The sequence below is a fragment of the Marmota marmota genome, unplaced genomic scaffold, assembly GCF_001458135.2.
Source record: "Marmota marmota marmota unplaced genomic scaffold, marMar, whole genome shotgun sequence".
Taxonomy (NCBI): Eukaryota; Metazoa; Chordata; class Mammalia; order Rodentia; family Sciuridae; genus Marmota; species Marmota marmota.
In genome coordinates, this window is record NW_025999853.1 from 30493085 (window position 1) to 30509725 (window position 16641).

Consider the following 16641-nt stretch of genomic DNA (forward strand, 5'->3'; position numbering starts at 1 on the left):
TTAGAAGTTCAGTGGAGTAGACAATGGGGAATGAAGGGAAGGGAGGATGGATGGAAAAAGAAAAGATGGTGGAGTGAATCTGACATAGCTCTCCTATATACATATATGAATATACCACATGATGAAGTTCACCATCATGTACATCCACAAGAAATTAATAAAAAAAAAAACTATTAGTTAAATGGCAGAAAGATCAATAAAGAGAGAAGAAGCAAGTTGTGGGGAAAGGATAAGGGAAAGAGTGGTACTGGGGTCTGAACTAGAACAAGACATATTCCATGTGTGTATAATTATGTCAAAATGGATTCTACTGTCATGTATAACTAAAAAGAAACAATAAAAATAAATAATATGCTATATAAGTCATATTGTTTAAATTTTGTAGATATAAGGGCAAAATATTTACCATTAGAATATCAGTTTCTAATTTTTGTAGAATTGCTTTCACTAATTGTTCACAAAAAAACCCCTTATCACTGGTTATTAAAGAACTGGTTAACTTAAGTCATGCTATTTTTATTGAAAGGAATGCTAAAATTATATTAGTGAAACATTGTTTTATATTTATGTCACCTTAGCTTAATTTGTCAGATTAACTTTGTTACTTTGGAAGTAACAACTGTTCCATTTCTCACCAGCTGTGGTAAATAGTAAAAGAATAAAACAGGTAAATGAGAGGATTTTTCCTACCAATAATGATCTTTATCACTTTAATGAGAAGAAACTAGAAAGCAAAGCTGACTGAACTGTAGGATAATGTGGCTAAAACACCTTCATAGAATGACTTTTTCAAAAATGTTTGATTTTCAGGGATTTTCATCATAATTTACTTGGCTCTAAACTTTGCTTTTTCGCAGCTGCATCATTTTCAAGTCAGGGTAAATTGTATGAATATGGTGATGAACATTCCCTGAGTTGGGTTAGATGAAGTCTGTCAAGGCAAAAAAATAGATGAGACTATTCGCTAATACATACAGGATCACACAATAGAAGCCGAACAGATATTCAAAGGAAATTATTGTGATGATAAACAGTGAGATGAAATACATAATACTTACACTGCATTTGTTCACACATAAAGAAGTGACATTTCATCAGCCAAATAAAAAATACTCCATCCATAAATTTCTATCAGGATATATTTATATACACACATATATACAGATACATAAGAACTTGCATTTGAAAATTAATAACTGTACCAAGGCTGGACACGGTGGCACATGCCTGTAATCCCAGGAGGATCACAAGTTTGAGGCCTCAGCAATTTAGTGAGACCCTAAGCAACTTAGTGAGACCCTGTCTCAAAATAAAAAATAAAAAAAGGGGTAGGGATATAGTTCAGTGGTAAGGCACTCCTGGGTTAAAACTAGTACTACTACTACTACTACTACTACTAATAATAATAATAATAATAAAATAATTGAACCAAGAATGATCTGAAACATAAATAAGATTTAACATTTCTTTTTGTCTATACAGAATTGTCCCTTATGTCTTCATTACTGTTAACATTTGCAAAATATTTTTCAGTTAGAAGAACTGCAGAAAAGCAAGAGGCACTGTCAGATCATATAAAAATATTAAATAGAGCAAATAAGTGGGACACACTCTCAAAGAAAATAATACCCAAGAGGATTTGGTTAAAAGACTTATTTGCTGAAAAGCAAAAAAAAAAAAAAAAAGAAAGAAAAAGTACCCCTGGTTTTGTTACATATTCATTCAGTAATGTCTTTGAAAAATCAAAGTAATAACTAGTCTGAGTTCCCATTTCCAAATTATCTAATGGCTAAGATTTAGAAAGAAAATACACTGGAAAGCAAACAAATATATCCACCTGCCTCAGCTGCAAGCAGGTGTGGGCGAGAGGCCTGGAAAACCTGGGTAGTGGTGTGATGAGACCACGTGCATGTGCAGCGGGAGGCTCCTGTTTTCCTCTGTTTATTGGGGAGCAGGTATTGACCCAGAGATGGTCAGGCAAAAGCATTTGCCAATACATCCTCCCTCCCTCATATAATATAAAGCTTACAGTTGCCTTGGAACTATCTCTTTAAGAGTTACTCTTAAAAACAAAATATCGTTTAAATTATACACTTATCTTCTAGTAATGTCTAAACAGTTCTCTAAAAATCTGCTTTTATTATTTAGAAATCCCCCAACACCACCAATAAAAAAAAAAATTTGAGTCCCAAAATTCATATGATTCTCCAGAAATTGAAAAAATAAATTCAATTCATATATCATGCTAAAATGAATACACTGTGATTGAAATGACATTTCCTTTAGAATTTATTTTACAAAAATAATTTCTATCCTCAAAATGTTTTTTATTAAAGCACCTGCTGGAATTTGATGTCATGCTTTGTTAAGGAAACAGAAAGTCTCCATGGATGGGGCAGAGGTGGGGGGATGAGGCAGAGAGCAGCTCAGAGCTCCAGAGCAGAAATGAGCAAACTAATGTGGAGAGAGGGTGGCAGGACATACAGCAAAATGGCAGGAGCTCCCCTACCCCTCTCTGTTGTTCCCAACACTACCATTCCCTAGGACTGGGCACAATGCCATATCTTCCCCTTTATTATTCTGCGGCTACTCTGAGCACATGGAAATACATTCAATAAATGTTAATATAATTGACGGTCTTCACTGTCATCATTTTTGCCATTCTAAGCTGCTTAGCCGCCAGTAGAAATGTATCCTTTTGTACCACCATGAGAAGGCTGCCAAGGTTTTTCAAGACAACTATATCTCATGTGCAATGTAGCTCAGCTATCCATCTTTAGATCTAATTTTTTTTAATTAATTGGATGCTTAACTAATTGTTCGATAAATGCAACTGAAGGGGGCAGGGAATAGGAATATTGTATCTTCCTAAGTCAAACACTAACAACCCTTAGTATATTAAGGCTTGAAAGGAACCTATGAATGGGGAGTAACAAAAATATGAAACAAGAAGTGATCTTTACAACTGATAACACTGTTAAAAATCTTATGGGGAACAAAAAGCCATTTTAATCACATTGGGAATCCCCCCCTCTATGTAAATTTACATTTTATTACTTTGTGGGCAGAAAAAATTTAATTTTATATGAGTCCCACTATTCGGTACTTTGCATCTGTGTGATTTTTGGATGCTTAAAATTTGCAAGTGTGTTAGCAGACCTACTCCATTTTGTAATATACAGTTCTGAGGTGATATATTTAAAAATCAAAAGTGACTTACATTTGCTGAAAGTTGAGATGTCAGGGTAGCAACTTTTTCTTGAGATGCAACCAGCTCTCTCCGTAGTTTATGAATTTGCTAAATGGAACAAAAAATATTTCAATGTGTTAGTGGATTGTTACTTAAAACTACAAATTCTATCCAAGGAGGCAAATACTATATTAACTCATTTAACCACAACTGTATTAGTACTAATTCCTAAAACTATGAACACCATCTATCCAATAACTATAAAATGTCAGGAGCAAACTGGGACTCAAATATGCAATCAAAGGATGTTTACTTCGTCTACTTGCAACCCTGCAGGACTCAAGATGCAATTTACTTTCTCCATGGATTTTTTTCCCCTCCTGAAAAATTTTGGTAATAAAATTCAGGTAGAAATTTTTAAAATTAAATATGCATCTTTTTTTAGCAGAAGATAATGTTATTTTTCTGAAAATCTCAGGGATTTTTCTGTGTGCGTACATTTTTATCTTCTAAGGGTTGGCAAGTTCTCAAAAGCTGTAGAATAGTAGTACCTGAAAGTTGGGTTTAATTCAACATTTAATGAGTCCATATTTAAAAATAATTTTATGGGATGGAGTTGTAATGATTTACAGAGAAGCCTTCTAAAATATTTACTATATTGCCTTTTATTAATTGAGGTATTATTAACTCCTAGCAGAAATGCTTTATAGATATCTGCGGCTTCAAAATAAGAGGGAAATGACTACTATCACACAACTAAATAGATGAACCAACAAACTAATTATTCTAAAATGTTTTCCTTTTTATTTAACAATTTAACAAAACTGATATAAAGGATGATGGAAAGCATATCATATCATATTTAAAATCTTTATAAGTATTTTTGGCAGTCTAATCAAAATATCTCATGTTGCCAGGAAATTTGAAGAGTGATTGGTAAGGCAAAACAATTACGACCATATAAAATAGGTCCTGAAAGTCTATTTCTGGACTCAAGAGAATTCAGCTACTTAAGATGCCAAACATACTACTGTGATGTTTCTCATTTCTTAAAATATAAGTTCCCTATTGTTAGAACTGGGCTTTTGGAATGCTGTCTCAGTTTGAAAGAACATTCTGGACATTGTTCATTAAGAGTCCTACTCCTACCCCAACNAAAGATTTTGTGGAAAAGAAATAGTGGTCAATATTTAAAGTCTCTAAACAAGGAAAAAAAGAAAGAAAGATAGAAAGAAAGAGAGAGGGGAAGGAGGGAGGGAGGGAGGGAGGGAGATCTCTTCACTGGAAGCAGAGACTCCATTTTATTTGCATTTTTACAAAAGAGCTACACCCCAGATGTACATGATGATGACTATAAATAGTTTCAGAAAGCAGACATCTCATATTTTCAGATCAGTACAGACTGAAAGAGGCTTTCTCAAATTAATTGTCTATTATTATTATATGATTCTAGTTCCTTTAAGATATAACTCAGGAAACTGTAATTTAAATGATATTTTCCCAAACATATGACCCACTATAGTACATAAGCAATAAATACAGAACGGCCTAACCAGCACCAAGGCAAATAGATGCAGCATTTCTATATCCCAGTAGCTATGTAATAATAACATTAGAAACACTGCCATGTCCACATGATGGAAAGAAAACAGTTTAGGTTTTTAAACATCAAATTCACTCTTTGGTCTAGAGATTGTAAAAATGAATTGTATAATCAATAATTTTTCAGTATTTCAGACATAGCAAAATGCTTCTTTAAGAGTTCATGAAACAGGACTTCAAAGGAAAGACATTCCATTACAAAGCCTGATGCCCAGACATTTATTTTATTTTCTCTGTGGTGTGATTGCTTCAATGCAAACCTATCAAAAAATGATCACCTCACCTTGAATAAAATCCTAATTAAACTCTTTCTGCTCTCATTCATACAGAAGTTAAGAAAAAGAATGTTTTCCCAGGTTGCACTTTGATTTGTACATGACTGCAACCAAGTATGCATTTGTGAAATTTGATTAGAATAATATACTACCCTAGATATAAAATAGTGAAAAGAGGGAGTATAGTCAATGCACAAAATAGTTAGGCTGGGATGTAAGTGTCTGTTTCAGGGAGGACTGCTGCCTCAGACTCAGTGTGTCCATTAATCCATGCAGATGGTCTCACAGTTTCGGGTTAGGAGAGAGACTAATTAAATATTTTACAAATTCATTCATTCATCCATGATTTAATGAGCATATACTAATAAAGACAACTTATTGGTTAATGATTTAAGATTAAATCTAGAACATGAGAGGGAAATCTGCTTCTAAACATTTCATTTTATTTCTTTTTAAGAGGTAATAGCTAAGACCATTCCCAGCTAGCTGGCTGGCTTTTCTGTGTCTCTGTAGTTATGTTATTGTATCACAGAGCCCTCTAGTGGCAACAACACTCATTGCATCATAAACGGAAATGATCAAACACAAAAATGTTTTTTAAGTTTTTTTTTTTTTTACCTCTGAATGAGCCTTTTCTTCAGCCTGCAAAAGATATAAGGAAAATAAATTTAACAATAAAGTTAGTGTCAATTCATTTCACATTAACAAATGAATAAAAAAATTACTGTGCATTTAAAATGTCTTTATGATCTAATGTAAGATCAAGCAAAATACATTCAATGATTCAATTAATGAGTAAGAATAGGATACTATAAGACTTAAAATGAATATTCCTTTATATGTAATATGAGTTATTTAAAAATATAGATAATTTAACCCTTGGATTTGTAATGTGACTTGAAAGAAAGGATAGAATTAAAAAATGCTAAGATTTAGACCAAAAACAACAGAAATGAAATAATTACAAAATTATACTCTAAAAAAGATAGGCACAGGGGCTGGGGTTGTGGCTCAGCAGTAGAGCTCTTGCCTAGCATGTGCGAGGCTCTGGGTTTGATCCTCAGCACCACACACACACACACACACAAAATAAATAAATAAAATAAAGGTATTACATTCAACTACAATTAAAAAAATATTTTAAAAAGATGGGTACATATAAAAATGTAATATTGTTTTTTTCATACATATTTTAAAAAATGGACTCCATTAAATTATACAGAGCCTTAGAAAAGATTTAGGAGTAAGAATTTTGTTCTGTGACTTACAGATCATAAAGAATATCAAATAATGTTGGGGGAAAATGCTGACCTCTACTGATAATCACAGCAAATAAAGTTTATTCATTTCTATTTTTTATTTTCCCTAATAATCCTTAATTAAACTTATTGGGCTGCAAGTCATCAAGACACTAAAGCATTCAGTGATAAGGTGGCAATAAAAGTATCTTTGGTTGTGCTTCTGTAGGAACTTGCAGGGTGTTTTTGATCTCAGTACAGAAAATTCCTAGCTCTGCTTTTTTCCCCCCTTCATGCTGGGCTGCAAAATACCAGAAAATGAGTTATGTGCACCATTACATTGGTAAAGCTTTCTCAATCTAGAAAAGGCTGGAGAATGCATAATATCCCTGAACAGTAAGTCTGTTCATTACTGTAAGCAGAAACAAAGCTGAAAAATAATTTCTTTGCTACTATTTCTATTTTTGGGTATTTCCTGATTAATCAATACAAAAACTTCTTAAGTTTTATTATTCTTTTCCTCCAGATAATAAAAATAAACAAAACAATAACTCTCAGGATACATTTCATGCATAAAGATCTCTTTTAACCTGAGTTTTGTCTTTCCTGCATTTTCTCCACCTTTAAAAAATGTCAAGTGATAAAATAATAAAGTGATAAAGTGGCTAACCTATAGAATCATAATAGCCTTTATAAGAAAACACTGTTTGAAAAGCAACAGTGACATAAACCTTCGTTTTACATCCCATGTTCAGCATTTTAAGTGAAGATAGTTTTTAATTCTAATAATTTCAAGGCTTCATATACAGTTTGGTTTTGGAATTAAAATTAAGCAAGGAATCTTAATTTATGTGTTTAATTGCTTTAAGCACACAGCACAATTAAAACTGACTTAATTTTCCCTAGTATGTTATATGTTTCTTGTTAGTTTGTTTATATTGTTTTTAGGTTTGTTAGAATTATATAAAACTGGTAAAGGTTTGTAACTATCTCATGTATTGGAAGAAATAGATATATTTCATTTAAAATATAAGAAACAGATTGCAGAATTACATCGGTTACACATCCACGTTTTTGTATACGGGGTAAAAATGGGAGTTCATAACCCACTTGAATCAAATGTATGAAATATGATATGTCAAGAGCTATGTAAAAAAATAAAATGTAAGAAACATGCTCATCACATTTTTTATTAAAATACCCCAAAGTTGCATATGTTAAAAGTAAGCATAACCATTATTAATTCTACATACACTGCAGGGCATGACTTTTCTCACTATTGATTTCTCAAAGCTATCATTTTTGTTAATCCTTGCCCTCTTTCACACTCTATGGTTATTAATAGTGGGTAGGTATGACCCTCAAGTTGAAGGTATGAGCTAGAATCTTAATATTATATTTTTTTCAGTGGTTTAGGAGTGGGATTAATGATACCATGATGGAATTTGATTACTTACCACATTTTACTGATGGTTCTGATGCAAGACTAATGTCCTTAAGGATGGTAAACAACATAAAACACCTTGCCTAAATTAAAATATATCTGTTGACTCTTTATTCTGTAAGCCATTATATGGCCATTTATTTATCCATTCAAACTTATGGAAACCACTTCAGTGTTATCCATGTGTTAGGTAACAGGCTAAGGAGCTATTCAAGGAATCAAACAGGATCCTTGTTCTCATGAAAAAAGTATAAATTTGAATCCAAGTGCAGAATGGCTCCAGTAAAAATTTAATATACAGTAAATAAAAAAACTAACAGCTCCAATAAAGATCTAATATAATATCAATCAAAAATCATCTTCTCATGGATCATGAATTTAAATACCTAACAGGATGGATGGATAGCTGTTTGTATGGGTGTATGTATATATACTACACACATACATACATAATAGAGAATGAAAAGAGGTTCTAAATATTTTTTAAGAAATAACACAACCTTCCTAGGTTATCTTTTATTTTCCACTTTCTAATAGAGATATAGAAAGTGAGGAGCATTTCTCTCCTATGAATAATGCAACAGCACAATGACAACTAGCAACCCAAACTTAGCTTGAGTGTCAAGAAGAGGAGGTATTGGAGGTTGTGGCTTGCCTGACAGCATGTGCCACCACCCAAGGTGACTACTAGAAACATGGAGGATGTGTTGCTAGATATTCCAGTTATTTGGAAAAGGATTTTCAAGTGTGGATTTTAGGGGGAATGTTCCAGATTTCACAGTGCTGGCTTAGATTTAAAAACAAACATAAACTCTAAAGTTTCCAAACTCCTTGGCAGATCAGATTGGGTCTGTGATTTCTAAACAGTTTGCAGAAATCCCATGGGACAGATGGAGTAGATTTGGCTGATGTTTTCAAATTTTATTTTATAGGTGTAATCCAAAGAAATTGGGCAACTTGCCTGATGCCACATAGTAATTACTGATCGAACCAGATAAGAAGACAAATCAACTAAATCTTTATCCAAAAACTTATGAAGGTGTGAATAATAGTAATTAATTGCTGTTTCATTTCATGGTTTGAAAAACACTTTCACAGATATTTTAATGCCAGTTTAATCCTAGTGCATGATTGTGGGGAATGGAAAGAGAGTGACTCCTCCTTATTCTGCCTCCCCAACCTGAATTGCCCTCAAATATGCATTTTTGAATTATTTCACTATAGTCATTTTAAATATGTAGGTTCCATCATTTCTAATACATTTTAAATTTCCATCATTTCCAATACAGCTAATTTAATAACTGACTAATAATATCACTTTGTCTCATAGCTTGATCATCTAACTCATTCATTTTATGCTAAACACAGGGTCTACTTCAGTTCTGAATGTTCAAAACACTTTAACATTTAAGCTTAAAGAAAATAAGTGAAAAAATCCCTATTGTCCTTAATACTTAAATGTTAAGTATAGGCTCTTTATTTTAACGTCTGTTCCTGTTCACATTATATTTTTAATACAGTACTTTTCACCAATACTTCCTAATTGTTTTCATGATTTAGACATCCTACTCCTATTTTCCTATATTTAAAAACATTTATTATTTTTCATTTTTGTTCAACATATATTAATTTTACACATTAATTGGTTTCAGTGTGATATTTCCACACATAAATACACTGTGCACTGGTCCAACCAGCCTCCCTTTATTCATCCTTCTTTAATTTTTAAATTTATCCCCTTTGCTCCCTATAAACTTGAACTATTTAATCTCAGTCACCAGGTTTATGTACCTATTTAAATTTAGATTAATTAAAATAAACAATACAGTTCCTCGGTCACACACACTATACACATTTAAAATAACCAATAGCAACCTACTGCTAGTATTAGCCAGTGCAGATGGGGACATTTTTAATATCCCAGAAAATTTTAGTGGACTCTGGTCTAATTAGTGGAATGTGGACTAATGCATTATCTCTTGTTCCTTAAACACATGCTCTTTTTCTTCTTTCTCAGCTTCATAAAGGAAGTTTTATCCACATATTGTTATTGCATTTATTTAAATTATGATTACAACTATGCTCCATCTTTTGCTGTTATATAGAGATTGAAATTATAGTGATTTAAGTCATAATACATATCATAAATGAGTAACAATATTAGATCAACAGGAGAAATACAATCTTAACATATTTAATGTGTTTTTTAAATATACTTTTACATTTATTATTTCTTTATTCATTAGTCTACATATCTTCCTTTATAGAACTTAATGGCAATTTTAATCATTAAAAGGAGAAATAAGAAAAATAATGTCTACATTGATGGATGATTGTGAATGTCTTTTTTTAAAGCAATAAATATGCATGATTAATTTGCAAACAAAAGGCTTTAACATTTAAGTCTAATGAAAATAAGTGAAAAAATCCATATTGTCCTTAACACTTAATTGCTCAGTGGGAGTCAAAGGCTACAGACTTTTGTAAACCTTTCAACACAGGATTAAGAATTACTCATAGCACTCAAGTCTCATAGAGACTTAGGAAACTGCTTTAATATCCTGCCTGTTACCAGGGCATAAAGGAAGTTTCTTATAAAACATAACTTCCTGTAGGCTTTTTTAAAGATAAAATTATATTTAATGGACAGAAAACTCATTTTGGCAAAAGTGAACTATAATTTCACACACTGGGAAAAGAATTTGAAACACTGGCTTTCCTCTTCTAAGAAACAGTTTTTTTGGCTTGGGGCACAGTTCAAGGGGAAAGTGTGTGTTTCCCATGCAGGAGGACCTGGGTTGGATCCTTAGCAGCAAAAATATTTTTAAAAAAAATTCTTTTAAATCATATTTAAAAAAAATCTCTAGTTCTTTCAGAACAGTCTTTATAAAAAATGAACTTAAAATAAAAAAAGTTGAAAAAATACCATAGAACAATTAATTCATGAGTCAGAGAATCAAACAAAGGAAAACAAACATTATGAAAATATGATAAATCATAGTTCATGGTTTCAGGGACTCCCTGTCATACCCCAAAGGACTGTATGAAATTCAGTTTTACATCCACTCATTGATTATAATGAATCAAGTGAAAATATATACTAGTGGGTCACAGAGGGATTGATGGAGTACTTGCCAGCTTAACAGATATAGAGTGGCTTAGAGTATGCCTTTATGTGGCCACACCACTTCTGTGTAAATGTCAATCTACTTAATCATCTATGCATGGTACAGGCAGAAGCTTTTTATTCTCATTTAATACTTACTGTAGAGTAAAGAGAAGAAGTGCTGGAAACCAATGATAAAGAAGAGCCATGAACTAGAGAAAACAAGAACAACAGAATTAAAATACTCATGTCTACTCATAAACCCTAGGCCTTAACTAAAAAAGTAAAGAACAGGTGGCTAGGGAAATAACATTAACAGCTAGCTGTAAGATTCTGAGAATAAGTTTGTATATGATTTGGATCTAAAATATTCCCCTATGAGTTTGTATGTTAGGCAATATAATAATGCTCAGAGATGAAAAGATGAGATTATGAGAGCTATAATTTTCAGTAGATTAAGCCCCTTAGTGCATTACTAATCTGAATGGACCACTGGGTGGTAATTGTAGGCAAGTAGGGCTTGGTTGGAGGAAGTAGGTCACTGGGGGCATGACCTTGGACTTTATCTGTCTCTGGCTCCTTCCTGCCCCACACTCTGCTTCCTAGCTGCCATGATCTGAGAAGCTTTCCTCCATCATGCCCTTCTGCTATGATGTTCTACCTTGCCTTAGGTTCAGAGCAATGGGGTTGGCTGATTATGGACTGAATCTTTGAAACTGTGAGCCCATAAGTTATTGTCAGGCAGTTTGGTCACAGTGTAAAAAACAGACCAACATAGTCTGTAATGATTTTTTGGAAGTCAAGATGTTGAGACATGAAAAGATCCCATACTCTTCCCTAAAGTATCTCATTCACCAATTTATAGATAGAAGTGGACAAGCATGAGCATTAAAAGCATGTTTTACACAATATGAAAAGTATAAATTCTCATATAGTAAATAGAAAATCATAAAACTAAAAAAAAATTTTCATAAGCTTTTAAAATTTTTAAAAATACTTTGTGTTTATTCATTTAATTTCATTTTATCCAACAAAGATCCATTTTCAGAAATTTTCTTTATATACTTTCAGGTGTATAAGCATTTTTTTCCAAGTAGCTATTTCAATAGTCAGTTATAATAAATTGATCTATGTTTTTTAAATTTAGAATAATGTTTTTTAAAAAAATTTTTAGTTATATATAAATACTTTCTTATTTTAAGGTGGTATCGCATAAAAAATAAGAATGGAAATTATATGCTGTTTTTTATTTATCAAAATGCCATCTTAAACAATCAAAGTCTACTTTTGTCTTTTGTACTTCCAATGTATTAAATCCAAAAGGTGGATAAAATTGAACTTAATATGATTTGCAAAAATCCCCTTTTTATGATGGGATAATGTAGTTATTTCTTCTAACTTATTTCTTAAATAAACATTAGTTGAGCACACACAGTGTGACAGGCCCTTGCTAGATCTTGGGACTACAAAATGAATACGAAACAATGACAGGTGCCCCAAGAGAATTAGAAAGAAAACATTAAAAATAATCACAACAGAGCAACATAAGTGTTATTACTATCAATGCTTTGGTACTATAAGAATTCATAGGAAGTGAATTAAAAATATATAAAGTGAGTCAAAAGAAGAATAAAGAACACCACCAGAATTCTAACTTGGGTAATATTATCATTCTATGAGATATACAAAATATTAGTCTTTAAATCAATTATTCTTTTTCAAAGCACATTCTTTCAACTTCTGATTCATTTACATGACTCATTTACAAACTAAGAGTACTGGCCTGGTGTATCAGAAGGAAGATGGACAATGAGTTAGGAAATTATGCACGTATTATTTATAGGTGTGTGACCTTATAGTTTATAGCTTAGTCTCTTCATCTGTTAGCATGCACACTGGGCAAGATGTTAATAAAAAACTTCTCTTCTAGTTCAATAATTCATTAATTCTAGATCACAATCAAATAATAATAATAGTTCAGTGTCCAGTGCATGAGTATCAAAAATCCATCTCACCTACTCAAGCTGGCTTTTAGCAATTCAATTAAGCTTCCTAATGCAAGGCTGGAATTTCCCAGCATAAAAACATCATTCTATTTGTAAGTGAGGCACTCTAGGACATGAACTGTATGCTAAGCAAATTGTTTTTAAAGTATTATGAAAGGTCTATATGTGACAGAATGACATATCCATTTCAGAGAAATAATGTCCTTACAGGTCAGATTACTTATAGTTCGTCTACTACACAGTAGAATCAGCTGATTCACCAGGGTATATATAATTCACTGTTTGCCACAGTGAACTCAGTAGTTTGGTTAATATCCTAAAAGGTAGATGTAAATATTGTTAACTGATTTAGTGCCAGCATATTAAATGTACAATGATGACCTGAAAAATATAAGACAATTCGCTTAACCGCCTAAAACTTTAGTCAGAAGATGTTTTAAATAAGAAATTCCCTGGGACAGAATTACGGAAGCAGAAATTAGGACTAATGAAGTTAAGAAATTAGCCCAATTCAAACAATAAATAAATTGATGGTTAGATGTTTAAACCTTGCTATGTTTCGAGACTGAAGTTTTCCTTTTATGCATAACTATTAAGATGAGGATGGTTGCTTTCATTCTTATCAGTTTGGATTTCTATATTTGGTTTTCTTTTAACCATAGCGGATATAATATGTATCTCACATGTTTAATTTATAGATAATTTAAAAATCATTCATTAAATAAAAGAAACACATCTCTCATATTATTAAGTTTGGTTTTTGAGGTCATACAGTTTAGGAAAATATATACACTTAAATAGCTATTATGCTTATTGAGTTTTAAAAGATTTACAGGGAGTATCACATAATACATATAGCTAAAAAGACATGTTTTAGGATAGTGTGAATTTTATTGCCAACTGGTAAAAGAAACAAAACTGTTATAAAGCAAATATAGTACAGTAGGAATTCTAAAATGAAATGGTAAAATACTAACACCAGAGGAAGTTTCTGAGAATAAAAGTCAACAACATGTGATAGTCTGTAAGATAATTATTCTGGCTTGTGTATCTTTATGGCTTGTAAACTGAGATGTCAAACAAAATATTTGCTCTAATATTTGACACATCTGGGTAACAGTCTCTAAAATTTTGCATATTTCTATAAGAGAACATTGGATTTATTGTAAATTGTTTTACAGCCAAGTATTCATCTAAACAAATTTTGGCATATATAAAAATTCATAATGCAGAGAAGATCCTGCAGAATAAAACTTTCAGCTCTAGGGTTTAAGTGAGGCTTCCACTTACTCATTTACTTCTTCTTCAGGAATCTTTGTGCTGTGGGCAATGGGACAGTTTTTCCTCTGACAGTTAAGTAAAAGTATTATCTTCATCTTCCCTATCCCTAAGCTTACCTTCTTCCATGCTGTCTCTGAATGATCCTGAATGACTGATGGCCCGTGGCCTTTCCTCCAGAGAAGTGGCGCTCCCACAAAGCTGGGAGTCATCATAGAGATCAAAGGAAGAGTCCTGGGCTGGGATGCTGTTGGAGCGCATCATGCTAGGCCCAGGGAGGTTAAACTGAGACAGATTGGTTGGACTCACTGAAAAAGAAAGCATATGCAGTCTGTTACTCCAGGGCTTGACTGATGAAAATAGAAAGTTGAAAAAAAAAGTGAGAATTCATCCCAATTCTTAGAGAAACATGAATTTATAGGGTGTCCCTATTAAAGCAGGCCAAGAGTCTGTCTCTGAATTGCCAATCACTATCACCAGAGTCCCTCTTTTCCTCTGGAAATTTTATGGCAAGCAGTATGTCAGTTTGTCAGGCAACAGTAAACAAAACCACCAACTCACCTCTACTGTCCACACTAGAAATACAGTAACATGCTATTTTCTGCACATGGTTATGAAAAAAAAAGATTGTTTTTCTACAGTCTACAGGCTTCATTTTAGAGAAAAACCACCAATTTACTGGGAAAAGCAAAATAGAAAAGAAAGTAAAATATAAAAAAATATAAATTTACCAAGAAGAAATTTTAGATACTTCTAGGCAAAGGCTTTCTTTCAGTCATTCTGAGTTGTGAATTTATGTAAGTTCATGGTTGGTACTTCCATTATTATGAAAATTAGGTTATAAAGAGGATGAATAAAATAAACTTTTCCTTTATATCAAATATAATGTAATGTACATGGTATCTGTAAACCTGTCATAATGTGAATCATAGAAAACCTATTTTCTACTGAGTCTAAGAAGAGAATACCACAATGAGACTCTCAAAAATCACAAACAGATTTTGTTTCCAAGGAAGTATCTTAAGTCTGTAATGTAAGAAGTTTATTTCTTATAAATAAGAATTTATTTTCAATAGAAAATATTTATTTAAGAATTTATTTTCAATGGCTTGTTGCCATCTGGTGCTAGTGGTTTTCAACAATTTAGGCCAAATGAGAATCATTAATTTAAAGAAAGATGTGATTGATTTAATGTATGGGACATTTGAAATACAGTTTTGAAATATGGAATAAAATTATAGCAGACAAATTGAGAAACTTTTTTTTTAAAGAAAAGAAAGTTTATTACTGATATATGAGGAAACTTCTGAACTTCTTAAGCTATGAAGGAAACAGCTGAGTCCTCTCAGAACCTTGGAAAATGCATGCCAAAGCCTTGGAGTTAGTTGATCTGGTATTTCAGAACTTCCTATATTTTCTTCTTTCATGCAGGCTTTATACTTCTTAATATAATTAATGGCTCTCACAATAAGGTAAAATTGGAAGAGTGTTCCTGGAAGTAATTCAAGGGGTATACCTCCTGTATTCCAGGTACTGTGGTAGACATTTCATAGTCATTAACTGAATCATCACACAGACTAACCCTCTGATAGAGATAGCATGAATTAAAGTAAAAAAAAAAAAAAAAACACAGGACAATGAATGAAATCTATGTGTGCATGTGAAAAACATAATAAAGAAGAAACTATGTATTTCTAAAATTTATAATATATTAGAAGGAAGAAGGAATGGAAATGGAGAAGGAGGAAGATTGAGGGAGAGAGAAGAAGAGAAAGAACAAGAGAACAGACCTATTTTCGGGTATATTCCTTTAGACATGAGTTCTAGTTCAGTATGGTCACAGTTAACAGGCACTAGGACATTCGAAATTTGAATGTTAACTTTTTTTTTTTTTTTGGCAGAGTGGTGTACCCTGGATTGAACTCAGGGGTACTTGACCACTGAGCCACATCCCTAGCCTATTTTTGTATTTTATTTAGAGACAGGGTCTCACTGAGTTGCATAGTGCCTCACCATTGCTGAGGCTGGCTTTGAACTCAAGATCCTCCTGTCTCAGCCTCCAGAGTCACTGGGATGAATGTTAATGTTTAAGGTACCTGGATTTGTGTAAATCACTCTATGGTGGGACTACATACATTATGAATTAACGCTTGTGAAATGAATGCTTTCAACTTATCTACAAATGCATTACTTTAATATATGTATCTAGAGGCTAGAAGGCCATTTTGTTCACAGTTTGGCTTTGTATAATTGTTACCAAAATGATTACAGAGGTATCCAAGAGAAGTGTCTTCCTTTTCTATTTTTTACATGATGGTTTTTAATTCTGAAGACATGCTATTTTTGAGAATTTTTCTATTACTGATTTTTCATTAATGCATATTAATTACACAGAATGGTGGGTTTAATTATGGTACATTCATACATGCAAAAAGCATTTTGAGCATTTTCATCCCCATTACCCATCTTAATGTCCCTCCTTCCCCATTCCATTCCTCTCCA

The 16641-nt window shown here is 32.5% G+C and overlaps 1 protein-coding gene across 1 annotated transcript in view; it reads right to left on the reverse strand.

The window, feature by feature from the left end:
• The window catches only part of Nav3 (neuron navigator 3), a 339372-nt gene that overhangs the window by 49305 nt on the left and 273426 nt on the right, over positions 1 to 16641 (reverse strand). Inside the window, exons 19-22 of the mRNA XM_048808249.1 lie at positions 14259 to 14447; positions 11015 to 11067; positions 5686 to 5709; positions 3221 to 3298 (exon numbers count right to left, since the gene is read on the reverse strand). Coding sequence (XP_048664206.1) covers positions 3221 to 3298; positions 5686 to 5709; positions 11015 to 11067; positions 14259 to 14447 — 344 coding nt within the window. The remainder of the gene's footprint in view (positions 1 to 3220; positions 3299 to 5685; positions 5710 to 11014; positions 11068 to 14258; positions 14448 to 16641) is intronic.